The following is a 19,863-nucleotide window of genomic DNA, read 5'->3' as shown; positions in this document are numbered from 1 at the left end:
ACGTTCGAAAGGTGCCTTGACGAACGCGGTTGTGTTGTGCTGTTGGGCGTTACTGTAAAGCAGCCCGTAACAGAGGGCAGAAAAAGACTGTTTCAATGTCATTTTCGGGACAATGGTTCCTAAGAAGCAGTCTCTGCGTCAGCGATCGACTCCTCGCTTTGGATGTCCATGAGATATGAATGCAGATCCATGCGGGACGAGCATATATCGGTGCAGGAGGTTTTTGACTGAAATGGCTATGCAGAGCCTTCGACCAAGACCAGTTTGAGTTTCATTGCTCCGTGCGCGCAACTGTCCTGCTAAGAAGACAGTTATTCGCAACATATTGCAAGGTTGTAGCTCTCCTCTTGGCTTCTGTCGACCTGACACGGTCCGGTATGAGCCAACTCTTCAAACATTGGCCACCACGTCCTTTGCCACCAACTGGTCAAGCACTCCCGGTTTCAACCTCATTTGTTTCTCTATCTCCTGAGGGGACTTGCCCAGCTCGTCTCTCAATGTGAAAGCCTCTTTGATATCTTTTACGCTCAACAGCGTTCTACCCGCAAAGCCGGGCCGGCCTTGATTTTCCAGTTCCGACTCCCATTGAGCAGCGATTCGTTTTCTGGCGTGGACAAGCATCATGGCGGGATTGTTCGCGTCAGATGGAAAGATGTTTTGTCCGGAATGCATAGGTTGGCTGGAGGTTGGGAAGGTGTCTTCGTCTGGTCTTCTCTCCGTCACAGGTCTGGCCACCCCAACTCGGCGCAAAGCAGAGCCAAACTGTGGATCTCGTGCATCTAGCTCTACATGTTCTGTCTTTTCGCTTGCGGGGGGAGCTGCGGTTGCATTGGGACGGACTTCGGCTGCGGGAGTAGGTTTTATTGCAGCATCGGTAGGTGAAGGGGCGGAGTTGACAATGGAAGGCGTTGAAGGATATTGGCGGCGAGCTGCAGCTCCTCCGGCTCGACCAGCAACCTTTGATGCTGAGGAGCCCATTTGTACTCGGTACAGACACGTTTCAGTGAAAGATGTGGGGAGCTATCACAGATTCACCAGCATCGTGTCAGTGACTTTACCTTCTCAAACGGTCGAGTCTCCACTCTGTCGCAAGGCTGAATGCGTCATAGCTCGTTCGGGGCTGCAGTGACCCCCGCCAGCCAATCGAAACTCACACCCAGGGCATCTTTTCATCTCGCAGTCGATGTGTGAGCGAGATCAAGTCAGAAGTCTGGATGCGTTTTCCCCTTTGGACACATTTCCATTCTCCGTTCTCTCAGCTACAGACGGTGACATAACAAATCTCCCATCCCTGCACGAAACGAGGAGCATCTCCAAGGCTCATTGCTCTCCCCATCCTCTTCATTAACCACTGCCCCTCCCCCACCGCCTCTTCGGCCATGGAACGCAAAAACAAGCCCACCTCCATCCCAGTGTCTCCCCTAATGGCTCAACCCATTGTTGACCTCTCAGACAATGTGCTCACAGCTCGGCTACCCAGTGGTGACTCGGTGACAGTCTACCTCTACGGAGCGACCGTCACCTCGTGGAAGACCGCCAATGGTGCCGAGCAACTCTTCCTCTCCTCTGCCGCAGCACTGGATGGCTCAAAACCCATCCGCGGCGGCATTCCACTTGTCTTTCCTGTCTTTGGGCCTCCCCCGAAATCCCACGCCACTGGCCAGCTACCTCAACATGGGTTTGCAAGGAACAGCTACTGGGAGTTTCTGGGGAAGAGCAGCAGCGAGTCCCTGGGGCGCAAGGCCGACGACAGTGTCAAACTCGACTTTGGGTTGAGTTCGTCGATGCTCGAAGAGGGCGTGCGAAAGAAGTGGCCTTTCGACTTTGGGTTGGTGTACAGCGTGACCCTGGGAAAAGGGAAGCTGGAGTGCCAAATGCATGTGCAGAACAAGGGGGACCAATCGTTTGAGTTCCAGGTTTTGTTCCACACCTACCTGGCTGTCAAGGTAAGATCTCCAAAATCGAAGTCGTGGCCCACGGTAAGGACAGAGCATGGCTAAACTGTGCCCAAAGGATATCCACAAAACCGCCGTCCGCGGCCTCCAGTCCTCGCCTTACGTCGACAAGGTCCGCTCCGCCCAGACCTTTACCGAAGAATCCTCTTCACTCTCCTTCACCGGCGAGACAGACCGCGTGTACACTCCTCCTAGCGATGCGAAAGACAATACCCTCGTGCCCTTGACGGTGACGGAGAACGGCCAGGACACCTTTGTGATCACGCGGGATGCACTGCCGGATGTGACGGTGTGGAACGGGTGGGAAGACAAGATCAAGGGCATGGGTGACTTTGAACCCAAGGACGGGTGGAAGAGATATCTGTGCATAGAACCGGGCACCGTGAGCTCTTGGACGAAGCTCGAGGCTGGTGATGCGTGGGAGGGTGCTTGTTCGTTTGAGAGCAAACTCTGAGCCCAGCCTCAGGGGACCGAGCACTCTTCCTAGGAGGCTGCGACACAGGGAGAGACGGAGAAGTGACTCGATAGAGAAAATTGTGGATTTGGAATTAGTGTTTCCCTTTTACACAGAGAACCAAAAGCCGTCCGAGGAAAATGACATGATATGAGATGAATGATACGAAAGACACAGGGGAGCAGGGAGCGAGCATTGCATTGCCTGAGATCTAGCGGAGTTCGGGGTCCGAGTCCGTCTCAGCGACGAGGTCTACCTATTAGCCTGGAGGGAATCACATCCTGGTGATCAAGAGCGGGAGCGTGGCGTGGAATAGATTTCCCCCCATTGAGGCATTGACACTATTGATACCAAGTCCATTCGGCGATTGTGGTGACACTCGTTCGTCTTCTTCCACTCGTCCATTCGTTGTTGTTGTGAGAACCTAAAGGTCATGAGCCAACTTGACTGGATGGGTGATGAAATTCTAACAAGACGTCCATTTCGAGTATTTGCCAGTTTAACCACACGCTCACCTGTGGTTATGAGCTAGGTATATAGCGATAACGCGACCTATGAGTGAGTAAATGAGGAATGAGTGATCGAGTAAGTGAGTGAGTGAGTAGAGACATTTTTTCATGATCCCAATAGTTATATCGAGGGACTCCATTGACCAGTTATTCCCTATTCCCAAATCCGTTCCCGTTCCCAAGAGTCCATTTCATATATCTTTCATACATCTTTTCATGACGTCCCACCTTCCCTCCCCGTTCAATGTGATTCAATTCGGTTCAATTCAACTCGACCTCCATTCGAACGACGTCGTCGTCGTCGTCGTCTCTTTCCCATCTTGTTTTTTTGGGGAGGGGGGATAAATTCGATCTCATCAGTGATGGAGGCTCAGAGCGTGGTGGATAACAGCATTGTTTCGTGTTTTTGTCCGGATCCGATTTCTCGAAAAATATCGTCTTGTCTCGTCTCGTAGACATGTTAAGATGTAGAGCCATGAGAGCACATAACCGGAACGGGGTTCTTGGTTTGGTTCAACCTCTGGCTAGCAAGCAAGGAAGCAAGAATGTCTCTCGCTATCCGCCCAGCACACTCTGTCGTACGAGGTAGTAGGCTCTCCTTGGATGGACGGGCACAGAGCACGTAGAATATCTCCCTCGAATCGACCTCAAGTCGGGGGCCGTTCCATATCCGTTTCCACATATCTTGTCCCTGTCCGTCTGGCGCCTACTAATGCCCTTCCTCCACCCTTCCTTATCCTCGATCATTCTGTTCTGTCTATCGAGGTCGATCCATCTATTCCCGAAGCCGCCCTAGCTCGGGCCTCACGGACTTTTTGCAAGTACTCCTGGTGTTCGCGATCTGTCGAATCACCCCCACCAAACCCGAAGGAATGGCGGCGTCCATTAGCCAATATACACAGATACGAGTGGGCATAAACTGGGTCGGGGATAAAGGCGGAGGAGGAATGGATGTAGTGAATTGGGGGTTAGGACAGTCGTCCATGAACTAAGGGAAGAAGGATGGAAAAACTTACACCTCTCCCACAAGAAATAACTGCTGACGATCGCAAACGGCAGCGCCACCACAAAAGTGGTATACCGCGTCGACGCCTTTCTGTACCGGGGATCCTTCTTCAACTGTTCGAGCGGCAACTCGGTCAGTTTCGGCGCATTGGGCACCTCGGGAGGGATCGTCGGGCGCGGCGGCATGGACGGTCTCGACCCGCCACTCGCGTTGGGGCTGTTTTGCTGACGGGCCGCGAGGGCGATGGTGGTGGACATGGGCAGGGCTTTTGTCGACGAGTACCCGCGGACTTGGTGCTGGGTTTGGGCGGTTGCGATAGGGGAGGACAGGACCGAGGGCGGTGGGTAGAGGTGTTGTGGTTGTTGTTGGCTGAACGACACGGTTGTCTGGGTGGTAAATGCATGGACATGGGCGGCGTCACTTGTCACAGCAGTATTGTGAGCCGTGTTCGATGCTGCGCTTGCTGTTGCTGCTATAATCATGCTCGGTGCCTCGCCTATTACGTGTCGAGGCCCGGTCGAAATAGTTTCGAGAGCTGGCGCTGGCGCTGGTACTGGGGATATCACGTCCGCCTCAGAAGGTATCTGTGCTGCTCGTGTTGATACTTCGTGTATCTCTGCTTCGATGTCCCGCGACGATAAATGCCGAGCTTCTCTCTCGTTGACAAGTCGTAGAATATCCAGCTGGAGCTGACTCGATTTCTCGGAAAAGGCTTTGGCGTGGCCCAGGATCTTGGAGGTTGGGGTCGAGGACGAGGTTGACATGCGAGACGTGCCGGGTTGTTGCGAGGTCGTCTGCGACGAGATTTCTGTTTCTCCCTTTTTGGCTGTGGCCTTTGCCTTGGTCTTTTTCTCCGTCACGGTCGCGGTCGCTGTCAATGTCGCTGAGCTAGAGGTAGAGATAGAGCTCGCTGTGTCGTTTTGGCCCGAAGAAACCTTTGCTGCGGTCGACTTGCGAGCCTTGGATGGAGCAGCTTCTGGAGTCTTGACACCACCAGCAGCCGACGATGGTTTCCTCTTGGCCGACGCCGACCCTTTTCCTGAGGACACGCTACCAACCACTTCCTCCTCGACGGCGGCACCACCAGCACCAGCAGTAGGGGGAACTTGCTTTGCTCTCCCCGACCTCGCCGACGCTGCCAGAGAAGACGTCTTTGACGCCGTCGTCGCTGCCGACGAACTCGGCCTTCCTCGAGATTTCGGTTTTAGGGTATGAACCATCTCCATCTCGGCAGCATCTGTTTTGCTCTCCTGCTGTTGCAACAACACCACTCCCTCATCATCAAGGCTTTGTTTCTTGGCCGGCCGACCCCGTTTCTTCGTTGTCGTCGCACCTTGGACTTGGACTTGTGCCTCTGCCATTATTGCGTGTCCGGTCGATCAATGCTCTTGATTTTGTACTTGATGACCACGAATAGCTGCAGAAATCGAACTGGTGTTCTCGTCCGTCTGTCTTACCCCCGAACCAAAGCCTGGGTGATATATTCCCGAACAAGAACAAAGTCCACTGTTCAGTAACACTACGAAGTTACTCGGCACCCGTACTCGATACGTTGTGTGGCGACACAATGGCCCAATGCTAGCAATCAATGATGATGCCACCTATACTCGGTACACACGTACGTACACAAGTACCCAGTAATTACTGCCAAAGCGAGACGCGCCTTCATAGACGAGAACGCGCTATGGAGATTACCTGTTGTTGCTTGTTCTCACCAAAGTGGACAAAGTGGGGGAGCCCAAACAACTCGGCTGCTCGGGAACTCTGTACATAACAACTCAGGGGCGGCCACGCAGCCACGGAGCTACGGGGTGGCCAATGCGAAACGCTATTACGTCTGGGGGGGGGAAAGATCAAAACGTCTTCCGTCCTCGTCTTCGCTTCATCTTGTCCGGTTTCGTCTCGTCTGATCTTGTCTGGATACGTCTGGTGTCTCGTGTGCCGGAATGATATGTACTTGCAGGTAGAAGAAACACCTCTTACTTCTTACCAGTACTTCTCACAAGCACTCTCTTACCAGAACTTCACACAAGTTCTTCTTACACACGTACTTCTTCTGCGTCCTTCCCATAAATACTCAATATCTCCTCGTAGCTTTCTTGCCGCAAAAATTACAATAAAAACAATACAACAAAATAGGATATCGTGCCATGTCGGTCGATGTAAAAGTGATTATCTTGTGTAGTTTGATGAATACCTCACCAGGTTTCCAATATCTACACCATAAAAACTCCCCCATGGGTGAATAACTGCCCATGGAATCTTTTGTTGCCATGTTGCTGTTGCCAGTCCCTCCTCAAACAAACAAAACTCAATGAAATGCTTGGTGTACAAGATGTGGTCGAAAATCATCTCCACGAGGCCCTGAAGCCACCCGACGCTATGCTCTATAGTAGTAATACCCCAGCGACCAGCTCGACTCTCCGCCAGTAAAACCGCCAGTGTTCAAACCCGATTGTGTCCATGTCCATTCAATCCGTGACTCTCTGCTGCTTTTCTCGGCCAACCCTCTTTTCTCTCTTCTTCCTCGCGCTTCTGATATCCCTCAAACCCTCTCAAAGCCCTTCCACGGTTGTCACGTTCAGCTGCCTGCCTCATGTATTCGGCCGCTTCAAGTTTCTCATACATGTTGATGATGGTTCCTGGTCCGGGAGATTCTCCTCGCAATCCCCTCGGATCCACTCGAAACCTGGAACTCTTCGGTCGAGTCGACGATGAAGGTCGACGGTCTCCCAAAGGCTTCGGTGATGTGTTTTCTTCGACAAAGCTGATGTTACTGTGCGTAGTCTTCGGCGTCAGTCGCTCTGGGACCACCTCAGCCGCTCCGTTGGCTACGACAGGGGCCGCAAGAGTAGTCTTGCGCTTCAATGGACCCAATGGACCGAACGTAGCTCTTCGTCCACGGTGTGATGTTCTTGGAGGCAAGAGCACCCCAAATCCGCCAGGCGCGGGCGAAGGCTGTGAACCAGAGTGTCCGTACGCACGATCAATCACATTCTGTGGTGGACTCATGGCTTTCTGCTGATATTGTACTCGTTGTTGCAATTGTTGTTCCCGCTCTTCCGCTTCCATGATCAGTGCGTGGATATCATCGAACGTCATGTTAAAACTCCACGATATCCCGCGGGCAGCCGCCCTCTTGCGGATGTCGGTCAGGGCGTTGTGATCATCCCTGAGTCGATCCTCATATGTTCGTCTCGCTGCCGCAGAGTGAGGTATTGAAACCATGTTGTGATTCGGCGCTTCATAAACGGGTGAATAGGTCTCGGAGGGTCGATAAGAGGCACCAGCCCCAAAATCATTCCGAGTTCCCATGCCACTTGGTGCCGGAGTGCCGTTTGGTGTTTGGCTTGAGTTGTGGCTGGGTGGAGTGTAGAGCTGAGAGAGTCTTTCTGCGTCAGTTGCACGGAGGATAGTGTTGACAGGCGCCGACAGCAATTCAGGTTCGAGAGGATTTGGCGAGGTTAGATCAATCGGGTCAAAGATTGTGCCTGAAGAGACCGGGTTTGGCATCAATGCTCGTGCAAGCTCGACCGAGTCTGTGCGATCAGAATTGGCGTCCTCGTCTTTCTCACACTGACACCAAACCTGCGTGTACATACGCCAGTCGTAAACACTCCCGGGAACGGTTTTTTCATTCTCGTCTTCCCCATCCGGCATCTGCAAGGCAATTTCTGCAAATGCCAGTAGCCGGGACGACGGAGAAAGGCAAGTCAGGTCGCACGAACCAGGTATTTCGAGAGGATCTGGATCAGGCTCTGCAACAGGTTCCTCAGGATTGGCAATGAGGCGTTGAGACCTCCGTTTTGATTTTCTTTTGGATGCAGGAGAGCTGGTTTCCGGCTTTGCCTTTGGCTTTGGCTTTGGCGGAGGGCCAAACACTTCGGCTAGTCGCTTGGACTTTAAGACGACAATTTTGGATTTGTCGGTGGACGTATCGTCGGGTTCAGGAGCCTGCTCGACCTCGACGACATCATCCACTTCACTGTTCTCAGCAGAGATAGAGTATCGGAGCTTTGATGGGACTCTAGCAGCCGAGTGGGAGAGTCTGGCGGATTTGCGGGCAGGAGCGTCCTGGGCTTCGTCGGTGGCGGGACGCTTCTGAGATACCACCGTTTCTGACAATACCTTTGCGGTGGGTTTGCGTTCCCTCTGGGAGGTCCGCCGAGAAGGGGTGTCGACAGTAGAAACTGGTACCTCTCGGCCAGCGACTTTAGTGGGAGACGGGGTTTTAGTTCCGTTGACATTTGCTGCCGATGGGGTCTGCAGCACTTTTGGGGGTGGTTGGGCCTTCTCAGGTGTCTCTTTGGGCGCAGGAGATTTCGACAATGGCTCCTTGCTGGAAGATGGTGTGGGCTCTGGAGATAACCGACCTATTATAATCGTACCGGACGGTGGCGGCGAGTACCTTTTAGTGCTACCTAGAGCTTGCGCTTTGGCAGTCGGCTTGCGCACACGGCTAGAAGCTCGTCGACCACGAGAACTGCGTCGATCAGCCGAGGCGGGAGTAGTGGTGTTTGTGGTTGTGGTGTTGGATTTGGACCTCATGGTTGCTGATGACACGGGTTTGGCGGCCAGGGTGTCAGCGTAATCATCAGGGTCGCTCACCGACGTGGCACCCCCAGCAGACGTGCAGGTTTCGTGCGTCGACTGGGTGGGACTGGGAGTCGCCGAGTCTGCCAGAGAAGCAGAAGCAGAAGCCGAAGTCTTTGAGCGAGTCCGGGCGATGTTGAGTCTCATGGAAGGAACTGCCGGAAGTTGAGGAAGATTCCTTAGGAACATGGCCGTTTGACCAGCAAAGGCCACGGCGCGGGCGGGGGGAAAGGGAGAAAAAGTAGACGTGTGAGGGGGGTGACCAACGTGCTTCCTGATGCTTGAGAAGATGAATGGGATTTGATGAACCCGGAGGAGGGCAATGGTTCGACAGGATGATTTTGGTAGCGGCCACGAGCAACAGGGACGAGAAGGTTGAAAGAAGTGGCTCTAAATCCTGTGCGGGTTCCTTCCCAAATAGGCTTAGTGTGATACTGTGCCACTGCTGGGCTGAATCACCACCCACCGATTGCCACTCGATCACGTCTTTTAGATGTTATGTTCAAGAGATGTCCGACAGAGGCTGCTGCAGCTGAAGAACGGAGGATGCAGGGGAAAAAGAGAAAGACGGAAAACAAAAAAAGAACAAATGGAAACCACAATCAAAGCTGCTCAGGGCTATACCACACCCAACCACCCATTTTCACCCATTGATACAGACACACTCACTCACTCACATAATAGCTATACAATAAGCCTACACCTGAATAGTACTTTACTATTGTCCATCCCCCCAATAAGTGAATGGTCGCCCTCTGCTAATGGCACAACCCCAACTCAATAGGTGCTGGCTGCCACACCCTTTGCTCTTTGTCTCTCTCTCTCTCACCCATTCAGCTGCCCAGTGCCATTCAAACTCCTGTACAACAAACAGGACCCTTCTGGCCCTCCAACTCCCCTCGAACATCCTCCAGTCTCCTCTTCTGCTTGCCACTGTCATCGAAATTGCCGTCATCCAACCAACCCTCAAACCCTTGCTTGACACCTCGCTGAAACCAGTCATCCTCAATCATGGAGAACCAACACGTATCTCGAGATCTCCCTTTATACACCATGTGCTTTCTAAAGACGCCCTCGAATGTGAACCCAAAGCGCACCGCCGCTCTTTTTGACGGCGTGTTGAGGTTGTCGCATTTCCACTCGTACCGGCGATAGTGCAGCGTCTCAAAGACATACCTGGCCAGGAGATACAGGGCTTCCGTGGCGGCCTTTGTCCGCTGCAACAGCGGCGAGAAGAGGATGTTGCCGACTTCGACGACGCGGTGTCGGGTGTCGATGCGCATGAGGCTCACCCAACCAACGGGTTTGGCGGTTCGCTTGTCCACGACGGCGAAGAACAGGGGATCCTCCGATTGAGACTTTGCCGTCACGGCAGCTTCAAAGGCCGCCAGTGACTCGTAGGGGTCGTCGAACAGATAGGTCCAGAGACGGTTATTGTTCTCGCCCTTGACGATGTCGTAGAGATCACTGGCGTGGGATGCCAACAGTGGTTCAAGCACCACGGTTGTCCCTGTCAAAGTGACCCGGGACGGCCGTGAGCCTGGACCAGCAGTGACTGGAGGACCAATCTCTTGATGATTCATTTTTATGCTGCTTCTGAAGCTGTTACCGACTTGCAAAGCCAGCTAGATGGGGATCGAAAGATGTGCTCAGATCGGGTTTCTTCTCTGTCGCTACCAGTCAATGATAAGAGGGATTTTGCCTTGTGACATAGCGCCTAAACCACTATCGACATTGAAAAACGCACCCTAAGACTGTCACAAGATTCTCTTCTTCTTTCTCAACCTCAAAATCAGGATATTACTTAACGAACGGTCTTTACAAAGCCCCGAAGGAAATGCAGCGTTCCCGGCGTCCCTAGATACAGAAAAACGGGGGAGGGAATATTAGAGTCTACCTACCTACTAACTGGTTTGTTGTTGGTGGTGGTGGACCTGGGACTTAGGCGAATAAGGCCTTAACAAGGGCCGATCCGTCGTGCCCGTCGTTTAACCATGGCGGCCTGAAGAATCGGAAATTGATCAAATAATCAGGTTCTGTTATTATTGATAAGACGCTACTCGTACATTTTACAGTCTTCCTGTCGTTTACTTATAGGTCCAAAGTATAGCATGCAATGCCGCGACTATCATGATGATAATACATAAGCTACTGCTGCTTACCATCACTTCAGTTTCGTACATCTGTTTGTTCAATTCACTCTGCGCATAACGCCTTGGGCACGAATGGCGGAAAAAGATAAGCAGCGTCAACAAAGTCAACCTCGTTCATTACCTTGAGCATTTTGATGACCCAGTCTCACGAGCTCATCTGGAGTTGGAGTGCTCCAGAACTTTGACCGGCCGTCGAAATCTGTCAAAATCAGTACGAAACCCACGGCACGCCTGAGTTCCTCAAGCGTGTCATCCACTGGCTTCCATTTAAAAATCCGTGCTGTTGATAACGGTGCGTAGCTCACCGGTATAAATATCAAGCATTTCAATTGAGCATCACCGTGTAGGTGTATGCCTTGCTGTTGTTGACGGTGTGTAGCTCACCGCAGTTCCAGTCCACCCTGCAAAGGACGTGACTGGGACTGGCTAACGTGGGACTATCTGACATGATTTGCTGTTTTTGTGACGGTGGAGAAGCTCACCGTATGTATCGACTAATATTGAAGCAAGCAAGCACGTCTGTTGAAAGCGGGCAGAGTAAGGGATCACGAGTTGACCTCTGGTAATGATCGGGTAACCAGGCTGGTGAAATGTTCAAAGTCAATGGACCATGGAGATAGGTCCCGACAAAGGAGGGCGTGCTGTTGTTAATGGGGCTGAAGCATCCCCTATGCGGCAGTATATGTTGCATTGTTGAATATCACAAGAGTCGACTGTACAACTCTTTGACCAAGGACTCTGGCCCAGTGTTTTGCCGTCGAAGAGGGCTTGTACGTCTCCGTCGTCGTTGTTTGGTTGAACTGGTCGCACGACGAAACCGCGCAAGCCGGGGTGGACTCAGAGAGGGCGCTCCGGAGAAGAGGCCTAGAGAAATCAGGCGTACTCAAAACAGTGCCTCAAGACCGAGGCTCTTCCTTCTTGAGACCAGTGATCGTCTCCCTGTGTTCTTTTGAAAGCTTTGTCTTCACCACGAAGAGACTCGCAATAACACCGAGAGCACCAAGACACGTGAACATGATGAACATGTTTCTTATGCTCCAGGCGAATGCTTCCTTGACTGCGAGTTCTTGGGCGGGCGGAAGAGTCTTGCCCACCATGACGTTGGCGCCGGCGTTTTTACCAGACAGTTGCTCCACGACCGAAGGCGGCAAACCCATCTGTTGCAATGTCGCCCGTCGAAGATCCATGCTCTGCTGGAACACAATCCCGCCTAGAATGACGCCTAACGAGAGGGCCAGGCTTCGAATGAAGGCCTGTGTCGATGTCGCAGTGCCGACACTGTCTTGGGGAACACCTTGTTGTATTGCGATGAGAGGAGGCTCAAACAGCAGCCCTGAACCAACGCCTTCGATTATCTCAAGGCCAATGATGGTGCCTGTCGAGGTGTGTGCATCCAATAAAATGAAGAGGCCAGTGCCCAGGGTCATTAAAATAGTTCCAACCCACATGGATGGTCTGTACTGGCCCGTACGATGTATGATCAAGCCATTGATGACACCAGTGCCAGCTGTGGCGACAATAAGTGGTACCAACAGAACACCTGATCGAAGAGGTGACGCTTCTTTGACGCTTTGGAAATACAGAGGTAAGTAATATTCGGCAGCAATGAAGACCTAGATCGAGTCTCAGTAGAGAGTTTGAGTGTATGCTAGTGCCAGAGACTTACCATTCCGTGAGAGAACGTCACTAGCATGGTCGCAATGTTCCTGGTGCCGAATAGGGACAGGGGAATGACCGGGTACTTGGCCAATTTCTTCTCGCTGTAGACAAAGACAAGGATCATCAATGCGCCGAACACAATGAGGCAAATGACTTTGGCCGAACTCCAGGGATAGACAGATCCACCCAAGTCAAGTCCCAAGAGCAGCATCACCGTTACACCAAGAATCGAGACACAGCCAAACCAGTCGATGGCTTTGACCCCATCCAGTACTGGCGTCCGAGGGTTGTGCACGTTGAGGAAGGGCACAAGAAGCACAAAGGCGGTACCAGCGATGGGCAAGTTGCAGTAGAAGCACCATCGCCAACTGATTTTCTGAGCAAAGGCACCACCCAAGAGAGGACCGACCGCTCCGCTCAGAGCCCAGATCCCTTCACACAAACCTAGCCACAGGCTCCTTTCACGTACGCTGAAGAGATCGGAAATGCCGACATTGACCATGCAGATCAGACCACCCCCCGCTGCTCCTTGGATACTGCGGCCGGCAATAAGCATCTGAATGTTGACGGCTACCGCACATACCACCGAACTGGCGAAGAATACCACCACGGCGATGAGGAAGATTGGCTTGCGGCCCCAAATATCGGAAAATTTGACCCAGATCGGAGCGGCTGCAGCATTGGCTATGAGATATGCACCGCCGATCCAGATGTACCCAGCTGCCGAGTGAAGGTCCGCTGTGATTTTGGGAACTGCAGTGGCGACAATGGTGGCGTCGAGGGCGGCCACGAACAGTGAGAGGTAAAGGGCGATCAGAATCATAGTGATGCGAAACTTGCTGCGAGGCTGCACCTGCTGAGCCGCTTCGGGCATTTCAGAGAGAGGTTCGATAGGCACATGATCGGTTGATAGATTTTGTATTCGCTGGGCTGGACCGATGAAGTCAACCTCTTTAGCTCCCTTTGCCTCCATTAGGGGAAGTCAATCCCAGGCTAGGTTGTGTTTTTGCTTGCTTGCCAGCTATCTCCCTCGAAAGAAGGAGCAATTATTGTCGTGACGGGAGATATTGTTAGAGCTATAAAGGGGAATAGAGGGAGAAGAGAGTGGGAAAGGCAGGGGATTATATGGGTTTGAAAGACCCTAAAAGGACAAGAAGACCATGGTAGGGAGGGAGGGGTCTCAAATGCTATAAGTAATACCCTGGGTAAACCTACTAGGATAGGTCCAGGTAAGTCGGTCAAAGGGCGGTGGACGTCGAGATCTTCGGTAGCCTGGGATGGAGCGGCTCCTATGCGTCGAGCCGAATCCGCAGTAAATGTATGTACGAGCTGCTGCGAGTACGAATTGATATCTCGTAATCCGAATACCCTTTTGTGTGCTTGTAGACAAATGAAAATCCATCATGAACTGACAAGAGTGGAGCCGGAGCTTTGCCGTGGCTTCAAGACGCAATTATGGTGACCCGTAGTGGAGAATGAATTGCTTGTATGTACTGGGTGAAACGAATCGCCTTATCCATCAACACCGGATCAGGCGTCAGAGAGCCCAGCTTCGTCGTTCCATCTAGGAGCTCCGTCGTGTGAGAATAGGTAGATTGATTCTACAAATTCTGCGTAGCATGGAAAGAAATTCCTGACGGCTCCGGGGGAAAATGCAACTAAGGACTCGACAGGATGGAAAGTATAGAGAAGAGGTAAGTGGAGATGGTGACAGGATTTCGAGGGCTCAAAGAATGAGGATCTCTTTCATGTTGTGCAAGTCTTGGTGATAGGACAGAGGATTCTGACTCTGATCGAACCTCATCGTTTGATTCCCGCCGCCTTGAATCTGCTGACTTTGCGCCCGTTCTCGTCTTCTAGAGGAGTTATCTCACCGTCTTCACTGTTGCCGAGAAACCCACCATCTTGGGAGGCTATGCGTTTCATCCTATGTTGCTGGTATTCCTTCGCGATCTCCCGTTGGTGGTCTTCTTCTGAAAAGTCATCTGGGCTGGGAGCCTTCGGTGCTTTGGAAAATGGCCGCTCTACCACCTGCGCAGTGACGACCGAGGATCGAGACTGAGGGGACGCAACTGTATCCTCAACTCTTTCGCTTGAAAATGGCATTGGAGAAGCGAATTTGGGCGTCTGCGGTAAAGATTCGCGCGCAGCTTTAAATCTTGACTGTTTGACGGTCTTTACGGCTGGAGCTGCCGGGATAGCAGGGGCTTCCTCATCTTGATCACTCACTCGCTCGATGATTGAATCTTTGATGGGTCGCAACTTCGATGTTTGAGTATCTCCGAGCGGCGGTCTGTTTGGTGGAGGCATTTTCCCAGACGGAGGCTTTTCGTGAGCAATATCCAAGTCTGTAGAGAATGCCACTTTCTTTTTGCTGGGCTTCTTCTCCTTGATTGATTTGTCGGCTTCCGCAGACTTGCTCAGACTCGACTTCAGATTACTCTTCTTCGAGTTATCATGTCTGGCGATAGCTGCCTTCCGAGCTGCTTCGGCTGCCGGTGGCCGTTCCACGTGTTTGACTTGCTCCATTGTGGCTTCAACTTCTGGTTGAGGCCCAATATTCTTCAGCCCTAGCTTCTCCTGCAATTCTTCCATTTTCTTTTGATAGCCGCGTGGCAGAGATAGAGGCCGTCTGCTCTTGCCAGATTCATCTTCCGACTCGTCCTCTTCGAGGTCCTCCAGATCCATGTCAGAGTCATAGTCCAGGTCGTCTTCATTTTCGTCATACGAGATATCGGACGCCTCTTCTTCCAGCTCAAGCTCAGCTACAATGGCTCCGACTTCGTCTAAGCCGCGTGAGTATTCGAGCATTTCTCGGCGCAATTCGGCTTCGGCTTCCGTGTCATTTGGATTCGTCAGGAAGGCATCTGTTGAAGACTGCGCTGGTTGAACTGTACCGGCTTGTGGAGTGTTATTGAGAGAACTACTTTCCCTGCTCCCATCCTCATCCACTTCTATCTGTGACGCGGGAGCGTTTCCGTCCGGGTGATTTGCTGGGGATTCGGCTTTCGTGATTGTGCCGTTTGTCTCCTCCAGATCATGCACACCAGCCCTCTTCAGTACGTCTATTAGATTGGGAGCGTTAGCACCTGGAGTCTCCACTTTGCTGGATATAACCTGTCCCATGTCGTCGAGCTCCTCGGTAATTTCGGCCAGAGGTAGGCCAGCTTCATCTCGATGATCGGGCTCCTCTGCGAGCAGTAAGGCATTCCTCCTCTTTTCTGCGTCAGAGAGTTGCTTCCTTATTGTCTCAATATTTCGGATGACGTAATCTGCACGCTTCGACAGCAAGTCCACAAGCTGAGGTGGTCGGCGAGGCCGGGAGCTTTTATCCCTCAGAAGTTCGTGTAACTCAGTTTCGTCCATAATTTCTGGCTTGAAGTCTTTTGCTGCTTGAAGGCAGACATCGGGGGAGGCATCTTGGGGGATGCCCAGGAATTCTTCTTTGAGCCCCTCGTAGTCGACCTCAAGTGTTTGCCAGTGCCGGAGAGATTTGCGGAGCTTTGCAATGTTGTTCTCTAATTCGACCCGCTGTAGTTCAACTCGAGCAAGTGCGGAAGCATCCATGGCTTACAAAAAGCAGAGCACACAGGCTAAGCAGGAGTTCCAAGAGGAGAAAAGAGAGCGGAGGAGGTGACGATGCGTGTTTTGGTGATGAAAATCTTCCACCAAGCCTTGCCGCCTGACTTTTTGGAAACGCCACTGTAGCGAAACGATTTGTCATTACAAATTTCGCCTGCAGCCTTACACGTGCTCAGTGCCTTGCACATTTCACTTCTCCAACCTCACATTCCTTGCTCTCTCCTCGATCTCACATTCCTTCCTCGCGAACCTTCAGCTGAGTATCCTTCGAGATGCTACGGCTCGTAGTGGCGACACAAACCAGGTCTGATCAAATTCGAAGCGTCGTCTGATCAAGGACCTATCAAAGGCAACCCCTTCTGATGAAGCGAGAAGCACCATGGATGATGATGAGTTGACCCGTACAGCCTCTAGCTTACGCAAGATAGCGGCGACATACTGACATGAATCAATCAGCCCCAAACAAATGCCCCGTCTGTGGCAGTGATCCTCGGACACACCCAGGACTTCGCTTCAAGATCAACACCAAATGCTACCACCGGATCTGTGAAGGCTGTGTGGATCGAAACTTCTCCAGTGGAAAAGCCGAATGTCCCATCGGAGGATGTCATGTCAGTCTCTGGAAACGAGAATGGCGGACCCAGACTTTTGAAGATCTCAAGATCGAACGCGAGGTGGAAATTCGGAAACGGGTGAATAAAATGTATGTTGTCCTTGGTCCCTTTCCCGCAGTTGGCCTGACATAGATAGCCTCGATCGGCAGGAGGAAGAATTTGAGTCGAAACGCTATTACGATGACTTCTTGGAGCTTCGAGAAGAAATGATTATGAATCTGGTCCTGCGAACGGATGTGGCGGCTACTAACCGCAAGTTGAAGGAGTATGCCATTGCCAATGGTCTCAAAGTGGATACAAACGAAACTGCCGACCCCAGCACTAAAGCGTTGAAGAAGAAGGACGTTGACCCAACCGTTGCAGATCCCAGCGGTCTAATAAAGGGTCTGAAGAAGAAGATCATGCCGGTGGCTGTGGCACCATACGATCCCTTTATGGGGATGCCGCGCAACAGAGATTACTACGAAGTCAAGGAGAGCTACATTGCGCGGGCAAGGGGGAAGCCAGCAGAAGCCATGGTTGCCGCAGGTTACGACTTTGGACAATACATGGACGAATGTCTGCTGCGTGCATTTGCGGGTCTGGGGGTTTTCATTCAGGATGAGATGGCGGCAAAGGACAATGCAGCCGTCCCTGCACCGGGAACCGGTGAGGTCAAGGTCGCAGACGACGTCTTCTAGCCGTCGTTGGGAGGTTGATGGCATGAGACGGTGATTTAGGGGCTGAAGCATTCTCAGGAAGGGATCGTGGTGATCATCTGCAACATGTTGGGGGATTTTGGACATTTCACCCAGATGGACCTGGATATTCCTTCCAATGCGATACTCTGTATATGATAAGCTGGAAACTGAGAGTTCCCATGGAGTCACTTCAGCCTGGTCTGTTAATGCCAAATCCACCTATTCCATCCAGGACTGTGCCAAGACGCTAGCCCCAAATGATCGATTTCGCGAAAACTGCTGCGGTCAGTGGGAAAGTTGCCCTCCGACCACCAGATGAAATCTTGGCGTTGGCGGTTCTCTCTCGCAGAAGCCAAACCACCTGGCACTGAGCAATCGCAATATCTGAGGTCCTGGTTGACTTGGGACAATCTGTGTCTGCGCTTCTAGTTCTTCTTGCTCATTCTCCTTGATTGCTACCATTCTGTACCCCCGTAAAGTTGCCTCGAGTCAACCTCCGCCACCAATGCCCGCACCCACAAACACCCTTCTGATCGAAGGGACGTTCACTGAACTTGCAGAAGAACTCGCCCAGTACATCGACACACTCGCAAAGTCGGAGGAAGGCGCCGGGGTTCAGGCCGAAATCGGACAACTACTCAGCACCATCAGAGAGTCTGAGCAGTCACAAGAGCCTATTGACGAGGCCGCAGTCCAAAGCCAGAAAAATGAAGTGTTGAAAAAGATCGTGACCAAGGCCTCAGTCCTCAACAGCGCTCCTGAGAGAGGTAAGAATACCCGTTGTGACTATCTCCGTGGAGGTGGAATGCTGACATCTATTTCGCAGAATTCTCGGCAGCATACAACCTCTTGATCAGCCTCTCTTCTCAGTCTTCCATTTCCGACGGACTCTTCTCCAGAATATGCACGTATCTGTCTGAGCAGCCCGTTACCTCCTCTCCCACCTACGGCGGCAGCCTTGCGCTGCAGACCCTTACAACCATATTCAACGTCCTGCCTCCGACAAGTGAATCTCGCTACCATGTGTTCCTCGCCATCCTCAAAGTCATGCGCCAAACGTCTTCCTCTCAGGCTTTCGAGGCGCTCATCCCTCAACTCGAGACGAATATCCCCAACTGGCTGTCCGCATGGGAGCTCGATGACGAAGATGCCCGCAATCTATACGTAGGGGTGGCTGATGTGGCTTCTGCGACCGGAAATGAAGACCTCCAGTACACATACCTCCTGTCTGCACTGCAGACAATCCCTCCCGAATCGGCGTCCGAGGCGGAGAGCGCAGAACTTGCACGACGTGCTCTGCGGGTGGCATTGACAAATCCCGCAATAACGGATTTCACACCCTTGACTACCAGTGACGCGGTCGTCGCGTTGCGGCGTTCGGATAGCAATCTCTTCGACCTCCTGGAGATCTTCTCCTCAGACGATTATTCCTCATACACCGACTTCCTCGAAACGAACAACCTGGCAGACTTAGGCATACCAGATTCCGCAGCTGAGACACTGAGCCACAAGATCCGCCTTCTAACACTGGCTACTATTGCCGCATCATCAACCACTCGCTCGGTTCCCTACAGCACCATTGCATCTGCATTGCAGATCCCCTCCGAAGACGTGGAGATGTGGGTCATCGACACCATCCGAGCTGGTCTCGTCGAAGGCAAGCTCTCCCAACTGAAGCAGGAGTTTTTGGTTCAGCGAGCCACGTACCGCGTATTCGGGGAGAAGCAATGGGCCGAAATCCAAGGACGCCTCATGGTATGGCGACGGAGTCTGGAGAGTGTGTTGACCGTTGTCAGGGCTGAGCGAGAAAAGTTTCTGAGGGAAGGACCGACATCGAACGGAGATGCGGGCGTCAACGGTTACGGAGGTGACGGGGACGGTCAGAGAAATGGAGGGGAACGCCAGCAGCAGAGAAGACAGGGTGGCGACAGGGGTGGCCGTGGACCGCGTCGCGACAGGGGAGATCAGCAGCAGCAGCAGCAGGGACCTCGAGAGATTGAGGTAGGTGGTGGAGATTAGGAGTCTGCTCACCACCCGGTGCGGTCGTCCGGGAGAGTCGATGCCTTCCTGGACGCTCTGCTGCAACGCCTCGAGGATCAGAGAGCAGCCGCGTGAGGCACAAAAGAAATCGACCAAATCTGCACACGAACGAACCGAACGGAACAGATCATGCACGAACAAAATCCCTTACCACCTCAGGGGGCCTCGGAGGGGTCGTGGGGGGAGGCATTTCCCAGGAGAAAACTTGAATGTACTTGATATGCGCAACGCATAAAATAGCTTCGAAATTAGAACATTGCTCCTGTCTTGTCGAGCATTTCTTTCAACACTGCTATCAACCATTGCTTGTGCTTGTCCCAGTCATCCCCTTTGTGCTACAGGGTCAGCGTCGAGCCCCTGACTTGATGGGCGTTCGATCCCCTCCTGGACTCTCAAGACTGCACTGAGCTTGACCACATAGTCCTCCATACTCCTTTCCCTCTGGGCGTAGTCTATCACATCGCATCAGGCACAGAGTACATAAAGCTGGGCACCATAAACTCCCAGTGCCGACATCCGGTTCCGACATTCATCCCTGATCGAGCCCACAATCAAATATCAAGTACCAAATAGATAGGAGATGAATCTCTTTATACAAAATGTGCGGTAATATAGAGA

The 19,863-nt window shown here is 52.3% G+C and overlaps 9 protein-coding genes across 9 annotated transcripts; 3 read left to right on the top strand and 6 right to left on the bottom strand.

Moving 5' to 3' along the window:
* Nucleotides 1-390: 390 nt before the first annotated feature.
* On the bottom strand, nucleotides 391-978 carry AYO21_06654 (hypothetical protein; the record flags this gene model as incomplete). The annotated part of the gene is made up of 1 exon (XM_022656613.1): nucleotides 391-978. The coding sequence occupies one exon, from the start codon at nucleotides 976-978 to the stop codon at nucleotides 391-393; it is 588 nt and encodes a 195-aa protein (XP_022511055.1).
* A 401-nt stretch (nucleotides 979-1,379) lies between these two features.
* Nucleotides 1,380-2,409, top strand: AYO21_06653 (hypothetical protein; the record flags this gene model as incomplete). The annotated part of the gene is made up of 2 exons (XM_022656612.1): nucleotides 1,380-1,946; nucleotides 2,014-2,409. The coding sequence occupies 2 exons, from the start codon at nucleotides 1,380-1,382 to the stop codon at nucleotides 2,407-2,409; spliced, it is 963 nt and encodes a 320-aa protein (XP_022511054.1).
* A 1,284-nt stretch (nucleotides 2,410-3,693) lies between these two features.
* On the bottom strand, nucleotides 3,694-5,285 carry AYO21_06652 (hypothetical protein; the record flags this gene model as incomplete). The annotated part of the gene is made up of 2 exons (XM_022656611.1): nucleotides 3,694-3,906; nucleotides 3,963-5,285. 2 exons carry the CDS (start codon nucleotides 5,283-5,285, stop codon nucleotides 3,694-3,696), a joined length of 1,536 nt encoding a protein of 511 aa, XP_022511053.1.
* Nucleotides 5,286-6,369: 1,084 nt separating this feature from the next.
* On the bottom strand, nucleotides 6,370-8,664 carry AYO21_06651 (hypothetical protein; the record flags this gene model as incomplete). The annotated part of the gene is made up of 1 exon (XM_022656610.1): nucleotides 6,370-8,664. One exon carries the CDS (start codon nucleotides 8,662-8,664, stop codon nucleotides 6,370-6,372), a length of 2,295 nt encoding a protein of 764 aa, XP_022511052.1.
* A 704-nt stretch (nucleotides 8,665-9,368) lies between these two features.
* Nucleotides 9,369-10,100, bottom strand: AYO21_06650 (hypothetical protein; the record flags this gene model as incomplete). Its single annotated transcript, XM_022656609.1, has 1 exon — nucleotides 9,369-10,100. The coding sequence occupies one exon, from the start codon at nucleotides 10,098-10,100 to the stop codon at nucleotides 9,369-9,371; it is 732 nt and encodes a 243-aa protein (XP_022511051.1).
* Nucleotides 10,101-11,566: 1,466 nt separating this feature from the next.
* AYO21_06649 (hypothetical protein) lies at nucleotides 11,567-13,302 on the bottom strand (the record flags this gene model as incomplete). Its single annotated transcript, XM_022656608.1, has 2 exons — nucleotides 11,567-12,283; nucleotides 12,337-13,302. The coding sequence occupies 2 exons, from the start codon at nucleotides 13,300-13,302 to the stop codon at nucleotides 11,567-11,569; spliced, it is 1,683 nt and encodes a 560-aa protein (XP_022511050.1).
* An 827-nt stretch (nucleotides 13,303-14,129) lies between these two features.
* On the bottom strand, nucleotides 14,130-15,896 carry AYO21_06648 (hypothetical protein; the record flags this gene model as incomplete). Its single annotated transcript, XM_022656607.1, has 1 exon — nucleotides 14,130-15,896. The coding sequence occupies one exon, from the start codon at nucleotides 15,894-15,896 to the stop codon at nucleotides 14,130-14,132; it is 1,767 nt and encodes a 588-aa protein (XP_022511049.1).
* Nucleotides 15,897-16,290: 394 nt separating this feature from the next.
* AYO21_06647 (hypothetical protein) lies at nucleotides 16,291-17,205 on the top strand (the record flags this gene model as incomplete). Its single annotated transcript, XM_022656606.1, has 3 exons — nucleotides 16,291-16,312; nucleotides 16,368-16,614; nucleotides 16,662-17,205. 3 exons carry the CDS (start codon nucleotides 16,291-16,293, stop codon nucleotides 17,203-17,205), a joined length of 813 nt encoding a protein of 270 aa, XP_022511048.1.
* A 505-nt stretch (nucleotides 17,206-17,710) lies between these two features.
* Nucleotides 17,711-19,224, top strand: AYO21_06646 (hypothetical protein; the record flags this gene model as incomplete). The annotated part of the gene is made up of 2 exons (XM_022656605.1): nucleotides 17,711-17,972; nucleotides 18,032-19,224. 2 exons carry the CDS (start codon nucleotides 17,711-17,713, stop codon nucleotides 19,222-19,224), a joined length of 1,455 nt encoding a protein of 484 aa, XP_022511047.1.
* Nucleotides 19,225-19,863: the final 639 nt, after the last annotated feature.

This window comes from Fonsecaea monophora (genome assembly GCF_001642475.1).
Source record: "Fonsecaea monophora strain CBS 269.37 chromosome Unknown Scaff47, whole genome shotgun sequence".
Lineage (NCBI taxonomy): Eukaryota > Fungi > Ascomycota > Eurotiomycetes > Chaetothyriales > Herpotrichiellaceae > Fonsecaea > Fonsecaea monophora.
The sequence above is the reverse complement of the archived record's forward strand: the minus strand, read 5'-3'. Positions and strand labels throughout refer to the sequence as shown.